At 45.8% G+C, this 25,976-nt stretch overlaps 1 protein-coding gene and 1 non-coding gene across 3 annotated transcripts in view; one reads left to right on the top strand and one right to left on the bottom strand.

Moving 5' to 3' along the window:
* SYNJ2 (synaptojanin 2) overlaps window positions 1–25,976 on the bottom strand; it is an 87,333-nt gene that overhangs the window by 36,677 nt on the left and 24,680 nt on the right. The window contains exons 5-13 of one of the 2 annotated variants that reach the window (XM_029057576.2): window positions 22,056–22,152; window positions 17,860–18,032; window positions 16,428–16,509; window positions 13,627–13,776; window positions 13,307–13,472; window positions 8,273–8,464; window positions 6,446–6,527; window positions 5,931–6,071; window positions 461–653 (exon numbers count right to left, since the gene is read on the bottom strand). In XM_029057576.2, the coding sequence (XP_028913409.2) occupies window positions 461–653; window positions 5,931–6,071; window positions 6,446–6,527; window positions 8,273–8,464; window positions 13,307–13,472; window positions 13,627–13,776; window positions 16,428–16,509; window positions 17,860–18,032; window positions 22,056–22,152 (1,276 nt within the window). The remainder of the gene's footprint in view (window positions 1–460; window positions 654–5,930; window positions 6,072–6,445; window positions 6,528–8,272; window positions 8,465–13,306; window positions 13,473–13,626; window positions 13,777–16,427; window positions 16,510–17,859; window positions 18,033–22,055; window positions 22,153–25,976) is intronic. The other variant, XM_029057577.1, reaches the window with a different exon arrangement.
* Window positions 8,653–8,790, top strand: LOC114809525. Its single transcript, XR_003757304.1, has one exon. It is a non-coding gene; the product is annotated as a small nucleolar RNA SNORA7 (small nucleolar RNA).

Below are 25,976 nucleotides of genomic sequence, written 5' to 3'. Positions count from 1 at the left end.
TATTGTACTCTCCCATGCATTTAGTACAGTGCTCCGCACATATTAAGCACTCAATAAATACCATTGATTTATGGAAAATAAAGGAGTTTGAAGAACATGGTACTTAAACACCAATGCTATGTCTCCCCTTCTAGACTAAGTTTACTGTGGGCAGGGAATGTGTCTGCCAACTCTGTTGCACTGTACTCTCCCAAGCACTTAATAGAGTGCTCTGCACACTGTAAGTGCTCCATAAATATGACTGATTGATTTTTTGCAAGTGTGAATACACCCTTCGTTTTGCCCTTCCCATCTCCACCTTTTAGAAGAACAGCAGCAAACATACAGGGACAAACACTTGGGACAAGTAGTCAGGAGCTCAGAATCCTCCAGCTCCCCATCTTTCAGAGATGTACTGGGGGACCCTAACTTTAAAACAACACCCCACCCTCCATTAAATGGCCACCAGCATCTCTCTTACCATTGGGAAACTGAGCTTCTGAGTAATCTCTTTATAGTCTTCGTTCCTTTCTTTCACCTGGGTCTGTCCAGCCGTCAAATGGCTGCAGATGAAGCAAAAGCTGGTGCTGTGGAATTGAAAACGGATGCCAACAGCACCCTTATTCCCAGCTTTTCCTCCCATTCCGGTCTTCACTGTGTCTACCGCTACATCCCTGGAACACAAAAATGAGGACCAAAGTAGTGACTTCTGTTTTCTTTGAGAGGATGAGGATAAATAAATGTCGGGATGTTATTATCCATGTAAATGGGTATGGCATTAAAGACCTAGGTGCGACAAACTATCCTTCCCAAAGTGGGCACGTCAAGGAACCCAATAATAATAATGGTATTTGTTAAGCACCTACTATGTGCCAGGCACTGTTGTAAGTGCTGGGATAGATACAAGATATCTGTGTCAGATTGAACACAGTCCCTGCCCCACATGGGACTCACAGTCTTAACCCCATTTTACAAGTGAGGGAACTGAGCAAAGAGAAGTTAACTGACTTGGCCCAAGGTCACACAGCAGACAAGTGGCGAAGCCGGGAGAAGAATCCAGGTCCTTCTGACTCCCAGGCCCATGCTCTATCCACTAGGCTACACTGCTTCTATAGCAATAATAATAATGATGTATTTGCCAAATGCAGCGCCTGTTGTTTTTGGATCTATGGTTCGGCCTTCTGATCTTCTCTAAACTTCTGCTTAAGGAGAGTTCTCCATTTCATAATGACTGCCACGTTGGGTCTGTCTGTGCTTCTACCTAGCACGGTTTTGCTTCTACCTAGCACGGTTTCTCACAGAAATGTTAGAAAAACAGCATTCTTCTATAAAATAAGTGTCCCTCTAGCCCTGTCAGAAGGCACCATGTCCCAGGGGAGAGAGCGCAAGACTGGAAGTCAGGAGTCCTAGGTTCAAGTCTTCGTTGCACCACAGTCTGCTGGGTCATGATGATGACGATGGTATTGTTAAGCGTTTACTATGTGTCAAACATTGTTCTAGGTGGTGAGGTAGATACAAGCTAATCAGGTTAGATGCAGTCCCTGCCACACAAATGGCTCACAGTCTTGTAATAATAATAGTGGTGGTATTTGTTGAGTGCTTACTACGTGTCAAGCATTGTTCTAAGCCCTGGAGTGTAGATACAAGGTAATCAGGTTGTCCCATGTGGGGATCACTATCTTCAACCTCATTTTACAAATGAGGTAACTGAAGCACAGAGAAGTTAAGTGACTTGCCCAAAGTCACAAAGCTGACAAGTGGCGGAGCAGGGATTGGAACCCATGACCTCTGAATCCCACGCCCATGCTCTTTCAACTAAGCTACACTGGGTGGGTACAAGTACCCAGGTACCAATCCAGGCTCTGCCATTTGCCTGCTGTGACACCTTGGGGAAGTCACTTGACTTTTCAGTGCCTCTGTTCCTCATCTGTAAAATGGGATATCTGTTCTACCTGCCTCCCGCGGTCCTGGAACGCCCTCCCTCCTCACCTCCACCAAACTGATTCTCTTCCCCTCTTCAAAACCCTACTTAAAACTCACCTCCTCCAAGAGGCCTTCCCAGCCTGAGCTCCTCTTCTCCCTCTACTCCCTCTGCCACCCCCCCTTTACCTCTCCGCAGCTAAACCCTCTTTTCCCCCTTTCCCTCTGCTCCTCCACCTCTCCCTTCCCATCCCCACAGCACTGTACTCGTCCGCTCACCTGTATATATTTCCATTACCCTATTTATTTTGTTAATGAATTGTACACTGCCTTGATTCTATTTAGTTGCCATTGTTTTTACGAGATGTTCTTCCCCTTGACTCTATTTATTGCCATTGTTCTTGTCTGTCCGTCTCCCCCGATTAGACTGTAAGCCCGTCAAACGGCAGGGACTGTCTCTATCTGTTGCCGACTTGTTCATTCCAAGTGCTTAGTACAGTGCTCTGCACATAGTAAGCGCTCAATAAATACTATTGAATGAATGAATGAATGAATGAACCTTAGACTGTGGGTTAGATGTGGGATAAGCTCAGTATGGGCAGGGAATGTGTCCATTTATTGTTTTGTACCCTCTTAAACGCTTAGTACAGTGCTCTGCACAGAGTAAGAGCTCAATAAATATGACAAAGAATGAATGGACACAGCACTTGATCAGATTTTACAATATCTACACCAGTGCTTGGCATATAGTAAGCACTTTACAAGTACTACCATTATAATTATTAAAATGAATACCATCATCTTTGGCTAGTTTTGCTTCGAATGAAAATAAATTCTGGAAGGCAAAATTTTTAGTCATGGTGCCTTGCTGTGACACCCACTTGATCATTTCTTTGCTCAAAAGTAATTTCTCATAACCACCACAAGGCTAAAGATTAATTCAGTCTCATTTCCTGCCTCCCTTTCATCTTTGATTTCCCCTCTCTATCCATCCACCTCTCCCACACAATTATAGGACTCCATATTGATCAGGGCTTTTGGTCAGATGATTACTTTTGCCACTCTGGGCAGATTAGGCCGGGTAGAATTTAGCAACAAGAGTCGTTACAAAAGCCATGAAAATAGGGTCGTCTTCTGTCGGTCTTGAGGAGTGGCTTTAAATAGAGCTTTGTATAATGCAAACATCTGATCCTACTGAAATGGGGACTGACTAGGCAGCTGCACATCATTTCAACTCTGAGGTGGTGCTCAACATTCCAAGAAGGCATCCTTAATGTAAAAAACAAATGTCTAACTCTTTGGGTGGGGGAGCGTTGAGCGACACGGGAGGCGGCGGGGACAGGATTACTTAGATGCCAACCCGACAGTGATAACTTGCAACAGGTGCCGATTCTGCATCACCCAGACCCTGGGAAATGTTTAGGGAGGCCTAGGCACCACTGAACTATCCGTGTTCATTCATTCATTCAATAGTATTTATTGAGCGCTTACTATGTGCAGAGCACTGTACTAAGTGCTTGGAATGTACAATTCGGCAACAGATAGAGACAATCCCTGCTCATTAATGGGCTTACAGTCTAATCGGGGGAGACAGAAAGACAAAAGCAAGACAACTTGATAGCAATAAATAGAATCAAGGGGATGTACACCTCATTAACAAAATAAATAGGGTAATAAAAATATATACAAATGAGCATAGTGCTGAGGGGAGGGGAAGGGAGAGAGGGAGGATGAGAGGGAATGGGGGGAAAGGGGACTTAGCTGAGGGGAGGTGAAGTGGGGGGCAGAGAGGCAGCAGAGGGAGCAGAGGGAAAAGGGGAAACTCAGTCTGGGAAGGCCTCTTGGAGGAGGTGAGCTCTCAGTAGGGGAAGAGGGGAAGAGAGTTAGTTTGGCGGAGGTGAGGATGGAGGGCATTCCAGGACAGCAGGAGGATATGGGCCAGGGGTCGACGGCAGGATAGACGTGAACTGGGGTCGGTAGACGTGAACTGGGGTCGGTGAGGAGGGAGCAGCAGAAGAGTCGAGTGTGCGCGGTGGGCAGTAGAAAGAGAGAAGGGAGGAGTGGTAGGAGGGGGCAAGGTGATGGAGTGTCTTGAAGCCTAGAGTTATTGTTTCGTGCAGAGGTTGCCGGGCAGTGGATTGAAGAATGAACTGGAGCGGGGAGAGACAGGAGGAAGGGAGATTAGAGAGAAAGCTGACACAATAATCCAGCCGGGATATTATGAGAGCCTGTACCAGTAAAATAACCATTTGGATGGAGAGGATAGGGCTGATCTTGGCGATATTGTAAAGGTGAGACTGGCAGGCCTTGGTGACGGATTGGATGTGTGGGGTGAATGAGAGAGCTGAGTCAAGGATGACACCAAGGTTGCGGGCTTGAGAGATGGGAAGGATGGTTGTACCATCCACAGTGACAGGGAAGTCAGGAAGGGGACAGGGCTTGGGAGCTCGGTTTTGGACATGTTGAGTTTTAGGTGGCGGCAGACATCCAGGTGGAGATGTCCTGGAGGCAGGAGGAGATAAGAGCCTGAAGGGAGCGGGAGAGAACAGGGGAGGAGATGTAGATTTGTGTTCAGGCTCAGCACCTCCTCCACCCCTTTCCACATCCTTCCATGTCCTGCAGGGTTTCCCATCTAGACCAAAGGCTTTCAGATCAGAGGAAGGCACATTACCCTTACCGAAGGCACATGTCCTCCAAGAAGTCTTCACTAAGCTCTCCTCTCTTCCCCCACTCCCTTCTGTGCCACTCTGACTTGCTTCTTCTTTCATCCACTCTCCCATCCCCACAGCACATATGTATATACCTGTAATTTATATATATAGTTATTTAATTAAGGTGTGTTTCCCCTTCTAGACTGTGATGAACTCTTTGTGGGCAGGAATGTGCCTGTTGTTATATTTGTCTGTTCGTTTGAATGTGTCGGTTTGTTTGCTCTCTCAAGCACTTGGTAAAGTGCTTTGCACACAGTAAGTGCTCAATAAATATGATTGAATGAATGAATGAATAAAAGGAATAAACTAGCCTACTTGGACATCTCAAAACTTAGTGAGCCTAGGTGGATCAAGGTAATGGACTCAGAAGTACCTGGATTCTAATCCTGACTCTGCCACCTGTCTGCTGTGTGACCTTTGGCAAGTCACTTCACTTCTCTGGGCCTTCATCTGGAAAATGGGGATTAAAACAATGAGTCTCATGTACGATAGGGACTGTGTTTGGCCTTTTTACCTTGGGCTTAGAGCAGTGCCTGGCACATAGTAAGCACTTAAAAAAGGCCATTTAAAAAAAATATCCCCAGAAATCCATTTCTACCTTGAATTTCTCAAGTTAATTCTCAAGTTAATCAGGTCGGACATAGTCCCTGTCCCACATGGGGCTCACAGTCTAGAAGAGAGGGAGAGCAGGTACTGAATCTCCATTTTGCTGACAAGGAAACTGAGGGGTTAAGAAGTTTAATAGCTTGTCCAAAGTCTCCCAGCTGGCAAGTGGCAGACCTGGGATTAGACCCCAGTTCCTCTGGCTCCCAAGCCCAGCCTCTTTTTATTAGGCCACACTGCTTCTCTTGTTCAGCTAGAATAAAAAAAAAATGATTTGACAGCAACAACATAAAAAAATAACCAATTGTCCTAGCAGGGGCTTGTAGGAAACAAAAATCCAGGTTGGGTGAACCTTGTCCTCAACACCAAAATAATAACTAACAACTAATTAATTAATAATGAATGAGAAACAACATAGATTTGAAAATAGAGCACAGGCCTGGAGTCAGAAAACCTTGCATTCTAATTCCAGCTCCGCCACATGTCTGTTATGTGACCCTGGGCAAGTCACTTCATTTCTCTGAGCCTCAGTTACCTCATCTGTAAAAATGGGGATTAAGAGTGTGAGCCCCATGTGGGACAGGGACTGTGTCCAACCTGATTGACTTGTATCTACTCCAGGTCTTGGAAGAATGCTTGGCACAGAGTAAGCACTTAAGTACCACAATAATAATAATGGTACTTATTATTAACTCTGAATTAGAAAAACAATCCTACCTGATGAACGGGACATGGTGAGGACGGACGAAGATGTAAAGACAGACACCCACCAGTTGGGCCGAAGTCAACAGAATGTATTTATGAGTCTGGGAAATAGCTTTCTGAAGCTGCTCACCCCATGTTTTTCTATTGGTCGTGCTAGGAGTAAGGAAAGAGCAGGAGTCAAAAAAAAAAATACTGTCAAGTCGAATACCTTTAATTAAAGTGGAACTTTAGATCATTCCTGGTCTCAATCATCCTATATGCATTACGTGCAATATGTGACACAGCCTCACAGTGAATATCAGCCCTCTCTTCAAAAAGAAGGCTGCTGAAGAAAGACTGCATCAAATGACAAATGAATGTGTTGCAATTTGCCATAAATCAAACAACTGATTCATTTCAGCGGCAGCTGTTGGAACCTGCATATTGATCAGGTCCTATCGCCTCAAGAGGGTTTATTGATTTGTCATTGAAAAAAAATCCCTCTCCGCCTCTCGCTTTTGCAAATGGCCGGCTCTCTCCCTCCTTACCTGGCATTGACAATATTTCCGGCACTCAGTTCCACCATCTCTTCAAACCCCACTGCAAATATGTCAGGTGAGCTGCTGTCATCTTGGGAGAGAGAAAACGGGGAGAGGGCACAGATACTTGGATTAGCTGATCGTCGGTGACTTTAAATCACTGGGGTTTTTTTCCCAGAGAAACTATTCTCTTATTCTCCCAAGGATCCATGCTGCCTCTGCTGCTCAAGTGAATTTTCATTTGGTCAGGACCTCTGTTCTCTGAGGTCGCTTGGCAGCTAATCCACAATGGTATTCGCTTGGTTAAGGTCAACGAGGAGCAAGCCATGTGCCAGTGGCTTAATGTGTTGCTGGTTCTAAGCCACTGGCTTGTTCCACTGCCTGAATCTGTCACCTATGATGGAAATGCACTGCTTTCTTCTCTTTTCTCCTCTCTACCACATCATCACCACACAATAGCAAGTTCTCAAAGCATCAGCAGGGAATTCTCAGCGACTTTTTTTCTGTCCAGTTAAATCTGAAGGTAATGATCTCCCATCACAGCCCCACTGCCACTTGGGGGATAACTTGATATTTTTAATGTTAGTTGTTAAGCAATAAGTACCAGGCACGCTACACTGGGGTAGACAGAAGTTAATCAGGTTGGACACAGTCCCTGTCCCATATATTCAATATTTCACCAAATCCTGTCAGTTCTACCTTCACAACATATATAAAATCTGCTCTTTCCACTCCAAATGGCTACCACCACTGATTCAAGCAATTACCATATACTTCCTTGATTACTGCATCAGTCTCCTTACTGATCTCCCTGCTTCCTGACTCCCTACTCCAGTTCATTTCTTCACTCTGTTGCCTAGATCATTTTTCTACCAAAAAAGTTTGGTTCATGCCTCTCTACTTCTCAAGAATCTCCAGTGGAAGCCCATCCACCTCCACACCAAACAGAACTTCCTTACCACTGGCTTTAAAGCAATCAGCTCTCCCCCCCATTCCTTACTTTGCTGATTTCCTACTATGACCCAGCTAGCATACTTTGCTCCTTTAACACCAACCAACTCACTGTACTTTCATCTATCTCGCTGACAACCTCTTGCCCACATCCTCCCTCTAATAATAATAATGGTACTTGTTAAGTGCTTACTATGTCCCAAGAACTCTTCTAAGCACTGGCTCTAGCCTGGCTCTCCCTCCCTCTCCATAGCAGACAAATCACCATTCTCCTTACCTTCAAAGCTTTACTAAAATTACATCTCCTCCTTGGAAAAGCCCTCAATTCCTGTACTCCTCCCTTCTGCATCACTTGATTTCACTTGATTTTCCCCCACTCTCAGTCCCCGGCACTAATGTACAGATCCATATTTTATTTTAATGTCTTCTCTACCCCTCTAGACTGTAACCTTTTTGTGGGCAGAGATGACTCTGTTGTACAGTACTCTTCCAAGTGCTTAATACAGTGCTCCACATACAGTAAGTGCTCAATAAATACCAGTAACTGATTATTACTATTACAAAACTTTTTTCACGGTATTTGCTACACGCTTACTATATGCCACGCACTTTACTAAGTGCTGGGATACATTTAAGCTCATCAGAGTCCCAGGGCTCCAAGTTGTGATTCCCATTTTCCAGATGACGGAACTAAGGAACATACAAGTGACTTGACCAAAGTCACATAGCAGATAAGTGGCAGAGGTGGGAGTAGAATCCAGGTCCTCCTGACTTCAAGGCCCATGTTCTAGCCATTAGCCTGCACTGCTTCCTAACACTCTGCAGCCCTCATCCTGTCCCCAGACCTGGAGTCTCCAAATGACGCCAATAGTTGGCCACTCTCACCCAGGAAGTAGGCCGCGCCTGCGAGCTTGGGAGAATCCAGCAGCCAGTCCGTCAGCTCGCTGGTGCTCAGGAGGTGGCTCCGGAACTGCTTCCCTCCATTCACATTCCAGGTCCCCACGGCCACGCGGATCCGCTTGAAATTGGTGAATTCTGACTGCCGCTCAGCCATTGCCTTCAGCATGCTGGCCGTCCCTGGAGGAAGAGCAATCCGTTCCCATGTTTACACATCACACCACCACCTCTCCACATGGTAAGTTTTCTATTTATGGTATTTGTTAAATGCTTACTATGCGTCTTCTATATGGTACACTCATTGCGGGGAGAGAACGTGTCTACACATTTTGTTATGTTGTTGTATTGTTCTCTGCCAAGAACTTAGTCACCTCTCAGGGTCACACCTGGAGAGTTTCCAGGACTCTACCAGTCTTGACTATGGGAGGGAGAGTCAAGCAGAGGCTTGTCTATTCCATTGCTAGCTTGGGCAGTAGCTAGCGAGTGGAAGGCAATCTGCTACAAGTCAAAACTCACCTGTGCTGGGCAGCAGCGGCAAGGGAGAGAGTGAGGGTGGAGACTCAGGTTTATTGTGTGGAAGGAGGCAATGGTAAACCGCTTCCATATTTTTACCAAGAAAACTCTACGGATACACTACCAGAACGATTGCAGATGGAGGTGGGGCATTCCGGGAGAGATGTGTCCATGGCGTCACTATGGGTCGCACATGATTTGACAGCATAAGACAACAACAAGCACTTAGTACAGTGCTCTATAATAATAAATAATAATAACTATAGTACTTGTTAAGCGCTTAGTTGTGCCAAGCACTGTTCTAAGTGCTGAGCACTGTTCTAAGCTCTATACACAATAAATACTCAGTAAACACAATTGCCAGGCACTGTACTAATCGCTGGAGTAGATGCAAGATAATCAGGTTTGAAGCAGTCCACATCCTACATGGGGCTCCCAGGTTTAATCCCCATTTTATAGATGAGGTCACTGAGGCCCAGTGAAGTTAAGTGACTTGCCCAGGGTCACACAGCAGATGAGTGGTGAGCTGGGATTAGGATACAGGTCCTTCTGGCTCCCAGGCCCATGCTCGATCCACTAGGCTGCAAGTTCATTCATTCATTCCATTATATTTGTTGAGCAGTTTCTGTGTGCAAAGCACTGTACTAAGCGCTTGGGAGAGTACAATATAAAAATAAGCAGACACACTACAAGCTTGCAGTCTAGAAGCAGCATGGTTTAGTGGAAAGAGCATGGACGTGGGAGTCAGAGGTCATGGGTTCTAATCCTGGATCTGCCACTTATCAGCTGTATGACTTTGGGCAAGTCACTTCACTTCTCTGGGCCTCAGTTCCCTCATCTGTAAAATGGGGATTAAGTCTATGAGCCGATTAAGTCTGTGAGCCCCATGTGGGACAACCTGATTACCTTGTGGTATTTGTTAAAACCCAGTGCTTAGAACAGTGCTTGGCACATAGTAAGTGCTTAACAAATACCATTATTATTATTATTAAAGGGGGAGCTACAGTTTAGAGGGCAAGTTAATTATCTTCTACTGTAAGGAATCATGAGGAAAAGGCAGAATAACTCTTCTGTTACTCTACTTGGGACGATAACAGTTACATTTGATTGCCCTGGCAAGGGTGCAATTAGATTGTTTGACCACATATGTGAGCCAGGTACATGAGCTAGGTATACTTGAGGTCTGAGGGGAGGAGTGACATAGTTCTCAGGATATTCAACTTCAACCAAAGGTAACTCGGCAGGGAAAAGCTTTTTTTAGACTACGGAGTTACAGAGGAAGAGGGAGAGGAAAGGCGAGAGAAGTGTGTATTCACAGAAATTCCCTTCCCCAGTTGTATGCAGATCTTCCCTTCATCCTCCATTTAGGAAGAAGACTGCTATATATGAGGAAGACTGCTACTTTTGCTTCCCCCACAGCTGAGCACCTCCCTCATCTGACAGGAAATCATCACCCTGTCAGGACTTCAAATACACCGCAACTGGCACGAATTGGTCTGCGAAATTACAGAGAACCAAAAATGGTCTGCACTGAGGCGGAAAGACAATCTGGCCCTCCTGGCTTGACTGAGAAGCCTAGAGACGAATGGGTGGCTGGGAGAGATGGAAACCCAAGTTTTAACTCACCAGGAAGTGGAGTCAAACAATGCAGGCTGACAAGTTGAAGCGCAGGGCTGGATGAGACACTGCCCCGTATGGAGAGGGCTTTTTTTGTTTGGTTTGTTTGCTTTTTAATGGTATTTTTAAGGCCTTACTATGTGCCAGGCACTGTACTAAGCGCTCAGTAGATAGAAGACAATCAGGTTGGTCACAATCCATGTCCCACAAGGGACTCACAGCTTTAATCCCCATTTTACGGATGAGGAAACAGGCACAGAGAAGTGAAGCGACTTTCCCAAGGTCACAGAGCTGACAACTGGCAGAGGTTACCTTCATGTTCGCAACTCATGCGGGGCCCTGGGAGGCCTAGAGGTCCTTAACCCCCAAAATGGTGCCGTTAGGCTCGAGAAAACATTTGTAACCTGCCTTAGTTCCAGGCCACAGAGCACTCTTTAAAACTAGTTTCTGTGTATATTTAAGAAGATAACTGTACATGAACTCTATTCTCAAGTAAACAACACTAAATACAAACCCAAACTTCTCAGAGCCGCTTTTAACTCTGCTTTTATTGTGCTTGGAGAATGACCAGAGTCCAAACAAAATAGCATATGCCTGAGTGGAAATGAAATACAGATTAATCAGGAAATGTTAGCCTTTAACTGGAAATGGTTTGGGAGAGGAGCCATGGGGTTGTTAAATGACATTTTATATCACTACATTGGAGAAACATTTCTGAATTAGTAAACTCCTTAACAATTCTTAATAAAATTATACATTTTATAACCACAGCAAACATTTCTGTACAAGAAGACTGTAAGCTCTCCGTGGACAGGGAAAGTGTCTACCATCTCTGTTGTATTGTACTCTCCCAAGGGCTCAGGAGAGAGTTTAGCACACGGTAAGCAGTCAGTGAATACCACTGAATGATAAATTGAGAAATTACCCACCACTGCCCCCAGGGATCACTGAAGACATGGGATAGTGGAATGAGCATGGATCTGAGAGTCAGGGGATCTGGGTTCTAATTCCAGATCTGTCAACTTGCGTGTTGTGTAGCCTTGGGAAAGTCACTTCACTTCTCTGTGCCTCGGTTTGTTTATCTGAAAAGTGGGGATAAATATCTGTTTTCCCTCCGTTTCAGACAGTGATCCTCATGTGGGAGGACTGACCTGATTATCTTGTATCTGCCGCAGTGCTTGACACATAATAAGCACTGAGCAAATACCATGATTATTATTAGCATTATCACCTCTTCAAAGCCTTATTGAAAGCACATCTCCTCCAGGAGGCCTTCCCTGACTAAGCTCCCCTCTCCTCTTCTCCAACTGCCTTTATTCTTCCCCTCTACCAGCCCCACAGCACTTACGCACATATCTGTAACTTATTTACATTAATGTCTGTCTCCCCCCAATCTAGACTGTAAGCTCATTGTGGGCAGGGAATGTTTCGGTTTATTGTTGTACAGTACTCTCCCAAGCATTTAGAACAGTGCTCTGCACACAGTAAATACTCAATAAATAACATTGAAAGAGTGAATGAACCAACATCATCATCATTCCTGGGTTTCCAGCAACAGAAATTATCACCAAATCCAGTCCCAAGAAGTCCCACATGGCGGGCTGGCATTCTTCATGCCAGGTTACCAGAGGGAAGTGTGATGGTGGTTTTCTTGTAAAGGTCTGCATCTCAGAAGAGCTGTGTGCCATCCCAGAGAGTCACTGGCCCATGGAGGGGAGGACAGGCAGAGACATGGAGCAAAGATGTTGTCTGGTGCCCAGGCTCTCTGCAAATAGGTCAAATCAGAAAGGGCTACCGGTTCCTATGCCTTCCCGTGGCTACCTTTATTTTAAAATGGTATTTGCTAAACGCTTACTATGTGCCAGGCACTGAACTAAATGCTGGAGTAGATACTAGCTAATCAGGTAGGTGGGCACTGTCCACGTCCCACACAGGACTCACAGTCTTAATCCCCATTTAGCAGACAGGTAACTGAGGTACAAAGAAGTGAGTTGCCCAAGGTGGCGGAGTGGCGGATTGGGCAAGTGGCAGAGTCAGGATTGGAACCCAGGTCCTCCTGACTTCCTGACCCTTAAACTATTTGGTAGGCTCTATTGCTTCTTGCATGGAGCCAGCATGGGCTGGCATGTCACCCCAGGACAGACAACCCTGCAATGGATTCAGTCTTTGTTAGGGAAAAAAGAAACTACCCCTCCTGGAGTAAACTCCAGTCTCTGTTTCTGCCCTCACAGAAAAAGATCAAACCAAGGGCAGATGATGTGCTTAGAAGAGTGACTGGCACATAGTAAGTGCTTAACAAATACCACAGTTATTACTGACATGAAAAGGGGAGGAAAGGAACCAACTGTGAAGCAGCAAGGCCTAGTGGACAGAGCACAGGTCTGGGAGTCAGGAGCACCTGGGTTCTAACTCTGGCTTCGCCACTTGTCTGCTATGTGACCTTGGATAAATAATTTCGCTTCTCTGTGCCTCAGTTACCTCATCTGTAAGACGGGGATTAAGACCGTGAGTCCCGTGTGGGCCCAGGACTGTACCCGACTTGATTACCTTGCATCTACCCTAGTGTCTAGTACAGTGCCTGGCCCATAGTAAGCACGTAAATGCAATAAAAAAAAAACTTGCAAGGGTCAAACACCCACTTATCCATGAGGCCTGGTGCCTCTGGCATCTGGGAGTCAGGCCAAATTCAGTACATTCCAATTGGGAAGATCTTTGGACTGACCAATCCCCTTTCCACGAGGCTTGGTGTGGCTAAGAATAGTGCAGGAATCCCAGCCATCAGAGCCAAGGCCTGAACTGCAACTTCTCAACACTCCTGAAGAGCCCCGTGGCTGCTAGGCCCAAAACCCCGGGTTCTGGGGAGAAAGGGCAGGGTATATGGCAGACACCTACCTAGCAGGGCTGAGCTGTCCACGAGCATTCTTCCCTTGTCCGCATACTCCTCGCTGTAGATGTCCCCCACCAGCAGCAGCCTAATGGCCTCCTGCTTCACTCCATCGAAGAAGTTGGATTGGATCGTGCGGGACATAGACCGGGCTCCGTCCTTGAGCTTCCCCACCTGCAGCAAATACCCCCAAGGTTTTGGTGACTGGGGTGGCCAGGAGCTGAAGGGAGCTAGAGGTCGGAGAGAAAGGTGGGGAGGGGATAGGGATGGGAAAGGGCATGGGAAGAGAGCGGTGACTTCTCCCGAAGGTCAGTCGTCCCCATCCTACCTTGGCCTTTCCTTCCAGGGCCCGGCTGCCGGTGAACACTTTGCTCAAGTTGTGCCCGTTGAAAGACCACATGACCTTGTAGAATTCCACAAAGCGCTCAACTATGGGCTTCGAATCCAGGCCCAGGCTCTCTAGCTGAATGTGCAGAACCTGGATCACAAGTAAGAAGGGCATGTCATTGTCCATCCTCACTGCACGGGCCTATGAGTCAGAAGGTCATGGGTTCTAATCCCGGCTCTGCCACTTGTCTGCTGTGCGACTAATTTCACTTCTCTGGGCCTCAGTTCAGTAGAATGGGATTCAAACTGTGAGCCCCACTTTGAACAGGGACTGTGTCCAACCCGATTTGCTGGTATCCACTCCAGCGCTCAGTACAGTGCCAGGCACACAGTAAGCACTTAACGAATACCACAATTATTACTATAATTGACATATAGCCCACCAGAGAGTTGCGTTCAGGTGGCGGCCAGTCTCTCGGTGAGCCGATCAATCAAATGGCCATCCCTTCAAGCCTAACGTGGCCTCAGACATAACAATAATAATAACAATAATAATAATTATAGTGGTATTTGTTAAGCACTTACTATGTGCTAAGTTATGTTCTAAGCCTGGGGTAGATACAAGGTAATTGGGTTGGATATAGTCCCTCTCCCACATGGGGCTCACATTCTTAATTCCCATTTTACAGATAAGGGAACTGAGGCACAGAGAAGTGAAGTAATTTGCCCAAGGTCACCCAGCAGACAAGTGACAGAGGTGGGATTAGAACCCAGGTCCTCTGAGCTCCAAGTCCATTTTCTTTCCACTAGATCATGCTGTTTCCCTGTGCTTCTTGAAAGCTCATTATGGGCAAGGAACACGTCTGATAATTCTGCTGAATTGTACTCTCCCAAGTGCTTCGTACAGTGCTCAATAAATACCACTGATTGATTGGTTGGGGCCCTCGCCAGATTGGTCACCCTGGAGAGGGAGTGCTCCTGCAGAGGGTAGGTTAGGCTCCTGGTCCACCAGAGCACCATCTGGGGCTAAATCTGCCAAGTCAGATTTGATTTGCCAGGGCTCAAACACAGCCATTGGGTGACCAGCAGTTTAGAGAAACCTCTACTTTTTTTATGGTATTTGTTAGGCGATTTCAATGTGCCAGGCACTGTTCTAGCACTGGAGTAGGTATAAGATCATTAAGCTGGATACAGTCCACGTCCCAAATGGGGCTCACAGAATTAATCCTCATTTTACAGATGAGGTGACTGAGTCCCAGAAAAGTGAAGTGACTTGCCCAAATATCACAGAGCAAATGAGTGGCAGAGTCAGGATTAGAACCCAGGTCCTTCTGACTCCCAGGCCCGTGCTCTATCCGCTAGGCCACGCTGCTTCTCCCCACTACTTCTGGGGCCAATCGTTGTGGGCAGTGGGAGGAGGCCCACCTGCTCCACCATGACAATGGATCCCAGGATTAAGAGCTAAAGGGGGCCCTGGTTGGCTGGGGCAGTGATTCCTCTAGGGGGGAACCTTGACCCTGAGGAGAAGCACTGGGATGCTATCAAAACCAGGGCAGCATTTCCACGGCTTCCACTTTTCAGACAAGATGTTGGTCCAGAGACGGTCTAGAGAACCACAGAGGTTCATACAGGAAAATAGTGTGGCCTTGTGGAGAGAACACGGGGCTGGGAGTCAGGGGAGCTGGGTTCTTATCCTGGCTCTGCCACTTGTCTGCTGTGTGACCTTGAGTGAGTCACTTCCTTCATTGGCAAAGTGGGGACTCATTATCTGTTCTTCTTCCAGCTAAGAAAATAAGTGCCAAGTGGCCCAGGGACAATGTCTGATCTGATTATCTTGTACCCACCCCAGTGCTAAACACAGTGCTTGGCACACAGTAAGTGCCTACCAGACACCTTAGTAATAATGATCGTATTTGTTAAGCGCTTACTATGTGCCAAGCACTGTTCTAACAACTGAGCAGTTATTATTTTTATTAGGTCCTCCAAGTTGCTCAAGGCCGCTGAGCAGGTTGGTGGCAGAGGCAGATGGAGAACTCAGCTCTTCAGATTCCCAGTCTTGGATAGAGTCTATTCCTCCGGCACGCCTCTTCTCCTCACCCACATGTGTGACCTTGGGCAAGTCACTTGACTTTTCTGTGCCTCAGTTCCCTCATCTGTAAAATGGGGATGAAGACTGTGAGCCCCACATCAGACAGGGACTATGTCCATCCTGATTACCTTGTATCTACCCTAGTGTTTAAAACAGTGGTTGGCACACAGTAAGTGCTTAGTAAATACCAAATATATATATACATATATATATATTGATCCAGTGCTCCAATTGTAATTCCAAGAGCACAGTCCAACAGTCAATCCTGGGGAGATAAGGGATTCCAAAACACAAGCAGCAATGGGGCTCTCCTGTCAGACAGGGACAATCGCGACCACCAGCCAGCCCTAAACAATGCTGTCCCTCCTCGTTCCAATACTTTGCAGCCATCCCGAAGATTCAATCAATTACTCACTCAATCAGTGGTATTTACTGAATGCTTACAGTGTGCAGAGTACTGTACTGAGAGTTGGGGAGAGTTCGATGTGCTCAATCAATGGTATGTATTGAACACTTATTGTGTGCAGGGCACTTGGGAGAGTTCTCTACAGCAGAGTCTGTAGACACGTTCCCTGCCCACAACGAGTTTACGGTCTAAAGACTTCAACCCGGATGACCTGCGGAGACCTGGTTTCCACGGTGGCCACTACCAGCCGCTTCTGGCTGCCAGAGCCAACTGGCTCTAAGAGCCCCGTTGCCCTCGGCGGACTGACCTCAAGCGCAATGAAGCTCTGCACGTTGTTGGTTCGGTCCAGACAGTCAAGGCAGTTCATTCGCAGCGTTCCTGTCTGGAAACTTCAGGAAATGACAACAGAAAGACAAATGGATCATTTGTTTGTAGTGGCAATGGAGGAAACGTTTATAGACCCTCCCTGTATGGCTGTTACTTTGCCTTGCATCTCTCCTTAGTGTTGTTATTGTTTTATTGCACTTTCCCAAGCTCCTAGTACAGTGTTCTGCACATAGTAAGTGCTCAATAATACAAGTGAGTGACTGACTTACTCCCAGACCAAGGCTTTTATCTAATGGGCTATACTCTCTGGGCTGTTATGTCCTGACACAATGAAAGCAATTGTGTGGACAGACACAGACTGTTGTTTCTCCCTCTTAGGAGAAGCAGCGTGGCTTAGTGGAAAGAGCACGGGCTTGGGAATCAGAGGTCATGGATTCTAATCCTGGCTCCGCCACCTCTCAGCTATGTGACTTTAGGCAAGTCATTTAATTTCTCTGTGCCTCAGTTCCCTCATCTGTAAAATGGGGATTAAGACTGTGAACTCTACATGGGTCAATCTGATTACCTTCTATCTATCCCAGCGCTTAGAACAGTGCCTAGCACATAGTAAGCGCTTAACAAATACTATCATTATTATTATTACCCCATTTAGACTTTGAGCCCATTATTGGGCAGGGATTGTTTCCATCTGTTGCCAAATTGTACATTCCAAGCACTTAGTACAGTGCTCTGCACATAGTAAGCACTCAATAAACACTATTGAATGAATGAATATAGGATCATCATGGCAGGGAAAATGTCTGGTTACTGTTATATTGGACTCTTCCAAGTGCTTAGTATGGTGCTTTGCGTATAGTATGCTCTCAATAAATACGACTGAATGAACATGCAGCATTTGCAAAACAAAGCCAAAAATGACAATCTCATCCAAAAATATGAGAGGAAATACCTCCTCCATAGTCCTGACATCACTGGCTCTGGGACTCAAAATACTTGAAATGCTTAAAGAGAAAATAATTTCCTCCAGAGCAAATCAATCCATCAGTGGCAGAGCACTGTACTAAGCACTTGAGAGACTACAAAAAAGCAGAGTCACTATTCATGTTCCCTGCCCCCAACAACCTAACAACAACAGTCTGAAGCAAAAACCAAAACAATCCCTAGAACAGCCCTTCTACTTTGGGGGCTAGCTGAACAAAAATCATCTTCAGAGGAAATGGAACCTCTGTTTTTTCTCTCTATACATGAGGGAGAGAAAACAGCCTAGTATGAGCTACACTGTAAGTTTGTGGCGGACAGGAATGTGTCTTAAATTGTTACACTGTGCCTTCCTAGCAGTACAGTGCTCTGCACACAGTAAGCACTCAATAGATAAGACTGACTGAGAAAAGAACAACCAGTGGGGAACTCACCGTGGGCTTAAAGTCTTGCCCTTTACAAAAATGTCAAACTCATCCCAGTGCAACTTTAACTGAGGCCTCAGCAGATTCTCCAGTTTTTCTATCTTCCCTCCTTTGGCAAACTGATGGAGATCGAAGTTGATCATTGGCGTGTCAGCGGCATGGAGAGAGGCCCACAGCAACTTCTAAGGAGAGAAGGAGGATGGAGGAGGAGGGTACGGTAAGAGAGAAGAGAACAGAGATGACTGCAAACTTCTGAAACTCCAAATTCACATGGGTAACCACTTGGCTGGAGTCAGAGTTAGTTTCAAAGCAAGTGGCAGGTGAGCTAGATTATCAGCCTAGCATGTGGAAAGGAAGCACAGAAGAGGAAAAACTCTCCAGAGGGTATATTGCCTGGGAAAAAAAAAAGAAAGACCAGGAACTTCATACAGCAAACTAAAAACTTAAGAGGCAGATGTGGGACTTCCCTAATTAACCTCTAGACTGTAAGCTCATAGTGGGCAGGAAACCTGTCTACCAACTATGTTGTACTCTCCCAAGCGTTTAGTACAGTGTTCTGCACACAGTAAGCACTCAAATACCACTGATTAACTGCTCAGCTCTCCAGCCAACGATCAGCCAGTTCAGATGGGGTTACAACCGAATTCTTCAAATTTCCCCATAGCTGAAGCTCCATCCCATCTGCGATACTCTAGATAAGCTGTTTCCCTGACGACCGTCTTTGTCCCAGCTGAAGAGGAAGGCAAGAGCAGCAGCCTGATGTAACACATCTGCCTGTCCTGCAGTATTTTCTGAGAGAGACACTTGGCAGCATGACAACCAAGAAACTTGGGGTAACCAGTAGGCCCTGACTCCATCCCACCAGGGCACAGGGTCAAAAAATACAAACATTGAGACCAGCACCTCTAACCGATTCCCCCTGTTACCTTGGTTTTTGGTTGTTGTTTTCTTAACAGTATTTGGTACGGACCTCTAGACTGTAAGCTCACTGTGGGCAAGGAATGTGCCTACCAACTCTGATATATTGGTATATTGTTCTCTCCCAAGTGCTTAGTACAGTGCTCTACACATGATGTTAATGTCTGTCTCACCCTCTAGACCATAAGCTCTTGTGGGCAGGGAATGTGTCTGTTTATTGTTATACTGTACTGTCCCAAGCACTTCCTGTACTCAGTAAGCATTCAATAAATACGACTGACACAGTAAGCACTCAATAAATACTAATTGATTTGTTAAGCACTTACTATGTGGTAGGCACTGTTCTAAGTGCTGGGGTAGATACAATATCGTGTATCAGATTGGACACTGTCCATGTCTCACATGGGACTCACAGCCTCAATCCCCATTTTCCAGGTGAGGAACTGAGGCAAAGAGGAAGTGAAGTGACTTGCCCTAGGTCACACAACACAGTCAAGTTGGGGAGCTGGGATTAGAACCTAGATCCTTCTGACTCCCAGGCTCATATTCTAGCCACTTGTTTCAGAGTCTCCATGGATAATAATAATGTTGGTATTTGTTAAGTGCTTTACTATGTGCAAAGCACTGTTCTAAGCGCTGGGGTAGACACAGGGGAATCAGGTTGTCCCACATGGGGCTCACAGTCTTAATCCCCATTTTATAGATGAGGTAACAGGCACAGAGAAGTGAAGTGACTTGCCCACAGTCACACAGTGGAGAAGTGGAAGAGCTGGGATTCGAACTCATGACCTCTGACTCCAAAGCCCATGCTCTTTCCACTGAGCCACATTGCTTCTCTGATGGGGGAGATCACTGTTGCAAATGCACAAATACACTGTCCAATTACAATATCTTTGCCATTGTTGCTGTACCTCAGCGCTTTCTCTCCCAGGACTACAGCTAAAGGAAAGAAGTAAGCCCCCTTTCTCTTTGTTTGCCTTCTCCTTCAAACATCCTATCCATGCCCCGGTGTAGCCAAGATAAAGGCAGCTTCTAGGGAAGCACGGCTTCCCTGCTCCCTATCTCTAGGTTACGTTGGAGTACAGTGGGAACAGCTGCCCCTCTGGGAATGGCTGCCCCTCATGGCTGCTGGAACAACACATCCCAGAGGTCTAAAACATCAGCTGCACATTCACCTGAGCAGCCTGAAATTCCCAGCAAGAAGGAAGATCAGGTTCTCCCAGATCAATCAATCCATGGTATTTACTGAGTGCTTACTATGCACAGAACACTGTAGTAAGCATTTGGGAGCATCCAAAACAACAGAATCAGTAAACACGTGCTCTGGCTATAACGACCTTACGGCCTAGGGGATGCCAGTTCTAATTTCATCTTCCAATCACACAAGGGAGAAGTTTCTGGAGTTTCGTTTTAAAACCACCCCCACCAAAAATCCTGCTTGAGTTTGCTGCTCTCGTCCCTGAAAAGGCTGTAGGAAGGAGTAGGCTGGCTAGAAGCTATTGGTCTGGTGAGTCCCTGCCAAGTTACGAGATGGAACACGGTTTGGCAGAGAAATCAGGGTGGGCACTTGGAACATTGGGCTGGCACCAAGGTCAAGTTAAAAGCTGGAACTCTGGGGAATTAAAAAAACCAACCAACTTCCTTCATCTACTTTAGCAAATGTGCTACCCGCTTCTCGGCTTTTGGTGGGCAAAATAATAATAATGGCACTTGTTAAGCGCTTACTATGTGCCAAGCACTGTTCTAAGCAGTGGGGTAGATATAATTTAAATGGGTTGGACACAGTCCCTGAACCACATGAGGCTGACATTCTCCTGGCTGGCTTCTTGAACTGAAAAATCCTTGGCCCAGAGGGCACGTGGAAGTTGTCAGACAATAGTAAGTTACACCTTCCTTTAGACTGTACAATCATTATAGGCAGGGAACATGTCTGCTGATTCTGTTGTTTTGTGCCTCTCTCAAATGCTTAGAACAGTGCTCGCATAAAGTAATTGCTCAATAAATACCAGTGATTGATTGATTTAGTCAGCACTAATATGGAACATTTCAAAGGGTTGCACATTAATGACAACTCACTCCTGAGCAAATGCAGTTGTTCTACTGTATGGAAGCATAGTTGGTTGTGACAAAGCCCCCCAGAAGACCAGATTCAGAGCAAGGTCTTCTCCCCTTGCCTACTCAGAAGGAGACAGAGGAGCCGGGGGAGACGGATGTCTTTAATCTGCTTCGAGCGGGAAAGAGGGCTCGGGAGAAGAGGAGGACCACTCAGGAAGAAGGAACTGCTGGGCGTGGAAATGGAAACAATAAAGGCCAGAGTTAATTGCCCTCCATCAGAACCAAGGCACCTGTAATAGTCAATTAGCTAAGCGGACAGAGAGAGTGGAAGGGTAAAAGCCACATTTGAAAACTTCTGAAGATGAAAGATAGTAAAGGAGAGGAGGGGTAGAGGCACTGAAGAGGGTAAGTGAAGTTGGCTATCACACTACGCCAGAGTCTGTGGGGAGGGCAGGGTTCCACTACTTCCCTTTTCTGGAAATATTAATTCTGAGGATGTTTAGGGGGAGACAGTTCTGAGGACCTTCCCCTCTGACTCTGTGATCCCCTCACCAGCTGTGGGGAGAGGAGGAGGTGCATTGGCTCCACAATAAAATAGTAATAATTATGGTACTTGTTAAGCACTTACTATGTTCCAAGCACTGTTGTAAGTGTTAAGTTTTGTAAGACTGTGTGCAACCAGAGTACCTGTCCCGCACGGGGCTCATGGAATTAACCCCCATTTTATAGATGAGGTGACTGAGGCTCAAAGAAGGGAAGTGACTTGCCCAGGGTCATGCAGCCGACAAGAGGAGGAGCTGGGATTAGAACTCAGGTCCTTCTGACTCCCAGGCCTGTGCTCTATCCTCTAGGCCATACTACATCACCCCACACCTTTGGTTAACAATGTTCTGCCACATGAGCTTGCAGGGTCACCCACTCGGCTAATCAGTGGACAGATCACAAGCATTTCCATACCATAAAAGAGCTCCCTGGGCTTCTCTGAGCTCAAGGAAAACTTCAGAGCTGAAACTGGTGGTCAAATTTGAGGAAAAAAAGATTCCTTGGGAATTAGCAATAAGAAGCCAGCCCAGCTAAGGTTTTTCTTATTCTAGGGTTGCAATCCACCTGAAAAAATGGAGAAATGAAACCACCTCCTGTATTGAGAACCCCTCCACCCTCCCACCCCCGCAGTTTGGAGAAGCAGAAGTGGAGGACTGAAGCCAGCAGTGACGACAGAATAAAGGTTTTACCTTGAAGGCTCTGTTGAGCACCTCCTCTCCTCCTCTGCTTCCCAACAGGTTAACGATCACTTGCTTTCCATACTGCTCTTTCAGAAGCATCATGTGCCTGAAACAGCAGCAGCACATGATGCCATGTAGCCAATGGAAATACTAGAAGGCTGCCCATGGGGGAGGGGCATGAGCACATTTCATCATTCCTCTTAGTTAGAATTCTTCTGCCCAAGCGATTCAGGGCCCAGGCCATCCCCAAAGCCCCAGGGTAGGCAGATAGGAGTTCAACGCCTCTTCTTATCCTTTACTTGATGATGCTTGGCTTACCTGAGCCGAAGGGGTTTTCTGGGGTTTTAAAAATACTATTTGTAAGCGCTTACTATGTATCAGGCACTGTACTAAGCGCTGGGGTAGATACATGGTGATCAGGAGGGACACAGTCTATGTCCTAACATGGGGCTCACAGTCTGAATCCCCATTTTACGAATGAGGTCACTGGCACAGAGAAATTAATTGACTTGCCCAAGGTCATACCACAGACAAGTGGCTATGTGCACCAGGCAGGTTGCCCTCAATGATCAAACCAGTGTATTTGTGACTATTAAACTCAATAGAAAGTGAGGCACTGAGAAATTAAAGTGACTTGCCCAAAGTTGCCCTCCCAATAGGCAAGTGGAGGAGCTAGGACTAGAACCCAGATCTCCCAACTCCCAGTCCTGTGCTCTTCCCACTAGACCACACTACTTCCCCGGGGGGGGGGGGGGGGGAACTTATTGGGGTTTATTCCATTTCACAAGAGGGTAAATGAAATTGAGGAATCCAGAAAAAGGAATGATATCTGCTCTGAATTTTATTTTACTCAAGCCTTAAACATTCTATGCTCACATTTCTATTTTACCTGGCTTGTTTCAACAACACTATGAAATCAGTAAAAATAGCATTGGTTACCACAATTTTCAGCACTAGTGCAGTTTGTCGTCTGCACTTTCCATTACTTGGCAGACAGCGAGAAGAAACCACGCTCATTCTCCAAAGTCTAAGGCACTAATTGAAAGTTAGCTTACTGGGTAGGTGCACTTTTCTATAGGACAAAGTTAATAATAATAACTGTGCTATTTGTTAAGCTCTTACTATGTGCCAAGTATTGTACTAAGCACTGAGGTAAATACAAGATAATCAGGTCCCACCTGAGGCTCCCACTCTGAATAGAAGGGGGAACAGGTATTTAATCCCCATTTTACAGGTGAGGAAACTAATAGACAAAGAATTTAAGTGACTTGGCCAAGGTCCCGCAACGGAAAAGTGGCAAAACCATGATTAGAGCCCAAATCCCCTCGCTTCCAGGCCCCGATTTTTCCACTAGACCAAGCTGCTTCTCACAAAGTTAAAGGAACTTAAGAGGTTTTCTATTAAAACTTTCCACTGGATGTTTAGAGAACATGTCTAGTCACCAGGGATTTAGTCCAAATAATTTTAAAATGGAGCAGCAATGTGGCCCCAAGAGGTGATATTTCCTATTATCACTAACCTGGAAGGAATCATGGAGGTCATCTGTTTCACCCCCAATTCTTTCAGGCAGGGGACCAACTAACCAGGAAACAGGGTTGTTTATTCTTTCCTTAGAAATCCCCAAGGATTGAAACTTGGCAGTCTCATTAGGGATCCCAGACATGGTTTTTATAACCATGGCAGTAAGAAAATTATTCCCTATTTTCCATTTTTATTATAATGATGATTAAAAATAATCATCATCATAATGATCATAGTACTTGTCAAGTGCTTACCCCCCGCCCCCAGGACTGTAAGCTCGTTGTGGGCAGGGAATGTCACTGTTTATTGCTGTACTGTATTTTCCCAAGAACTTAGTACAGTGCTCTGCAGACAGTAAGAGCTCCATAAATACAACTGAATGAATGTGCCAAGCACTGTATTAAGTGCTGGAGTAGATATAAGCTAATTAGGTCTCATATGGGGCTCCCAGTCTAAGCAGGAGGGAAATGGGTATGGAATCCTCATTTTGCAGATGAGGAAACTGAGGCCCAGAGAAGTTATCTGACTTGTCCAAAGTTACACAGCAGGTAGGTGGCAGAGCTAGAATTAGAATCCAGGTCCTAACTTCCAGACCTGTGCTCTTTCCACTAGGCCACAATTCTCCACTGCCACCTCAATCCTTTTTAACCTGCTCAGTCCTAGCAGGATGGGAGACTCCTTGGCCACAAACACCTAGAAATCCTTAACTGACTTGAAGACTGATTTTGAGTCATCCCTATTTCTCCTGGCTACCACCCCAATTCTTTTATGCTTTCCTCCAAAGGCCCATTTTCCATTCCTTTCATCAGTTTTGTCATCTTTTTGACCTCTCTATTCTCTTCCACCAAGGTGAACAAAACACTGGCAAAAATGTGTGGGTCTCTGAAGACCGAAACCTCCAAGGGCACAGATCGCATCTTCTTTTGTGTGTTCCCCAAGGGCCTAGTACAGTGCTCTGCACAAAGAAGGTGTGCAATAAATACCACTGCTGATATCCTGAAGAACAGAAGCATCATGGTCTAGTGGAAAGAACCCAGGCCTGGGTGTCAGAGGACCTGGGTTCTAATCCCAGCTCTGTCTCTTTACTATGTGACCTTGTGAGAGTTACTTCATTTCTCTGTGCCTCAGTTGCTTCATCTATAAAATGGGGTTTAACATCAGTTCTCCTTCCTACTTAGACTGTGAGCCCCATGTGGCAAGGAGACTATTTCTGATCTTCATATACTGAATCTACTCCAGAGTGGTTGGCACATGCTAAGTGTTTAACCAATACCACAATTATTATTTTACCAGAAGGATTGCTTCTCAGTTCTTGGGTCCTAAGGTCCTATTAATACATTCTACTACACATTGGCTTTTTAAATAAGGACAGAGTATTAAGCTTTGGTGGGTTATGCTATATGGAATGTTTTTTGTGCTCAACTTGAGCCTAGCTGAAACTTGAATTCTTTAACAATCCTATTGAATTTCCTCCTGCTTTTTGAACAGTCCTTTTTATCAAGAACACTTGGACTTTTTACTCACCTTCCAACATGTTATCTGCCCACCCCATTTTAGCATCATCTAGCACTAGATGAACAATTCCCTTAAAAAAAAGTAACATTTAAATGATAGTGGCAGACGCTCCCTTCTTAGATCAGTAACAGATATTCTGGGATTTGACTGAGTTCAAAGAACAGGTAGCCAGGACCCAATAAGGGGCAAACGATCCAAGTTAAGATAAATTGTGAATAGTGTTGTTCACGATCAGGTTCAGAGCTGGATCCTTGGTTTCTGTTGCTGTTCCACATGTTTTCCAAGAGGCCCTCAATTTCAAAACCAAGGACCTGGAGAACGCATGAGTCCCCAGAAGACTGCTCATCGCAAGATTCAGCTATTTCCTCTGCCATATTCATCTGCTCACCCGCTTTTTATAGTTGCCCACCTTGTTTTATGTTTTTTAAATAGCATTTGTGGTTGTTGTTTATGGTATTTGTTAAATGCTTACTATGTGCCAGGCACTGAACAAGCACTGGGGTACATACAAGCTAATCAGGTTGGACACAGTCCACGTCCCACATGGGGCTCATAGTCTTAATCTCCATTTTACAGATTAAGGAACAGAGGGACAGAGAAGTGAAGTCACTTGTCCGCCTGAGCTTTGGAAGTTTTCTGAGGCCACACATTGCCAATTTCGGGTCTAAAGAGTCTCTGTAGCACAAGACCATATCTGGAGCTCCTGGAGCCTTTAACGGCCAATAGAACAGTCTGTTCTCTGCCTAAAAGATGCCTGGGTAGTCACAGTGTTATGGAGAGGGATGAGACAGGCTTCTGGACTAAGCAGAAGAAAGGCATATGGCTTAGTACTCCCGTAAGCCTGAGCCTGCCGACTGTCTCAAACTCCTCTAACAAGTTCTCTTGAGAAATCCC

This window comes from Ornithorhynchus anatinus, chromosome 2, assembly GCF_004115215.2.
Source record: "Ornithorhynchus anatinus isolate Pmale09 chromosome 2, mOrnAna1.pri.v4, whole genome shotgun sequence".
NCBI classification, from domain to species: Eukaryota; Metazoa; Chordata; class Mammalia; order Monotremata; family Ornithorhynchidae; genus Ornithorhynchus; species Ornithorhynchus anatinus.
This window is presented reverse-complemented; position numbering and strand designations above follow the sequence as displayed.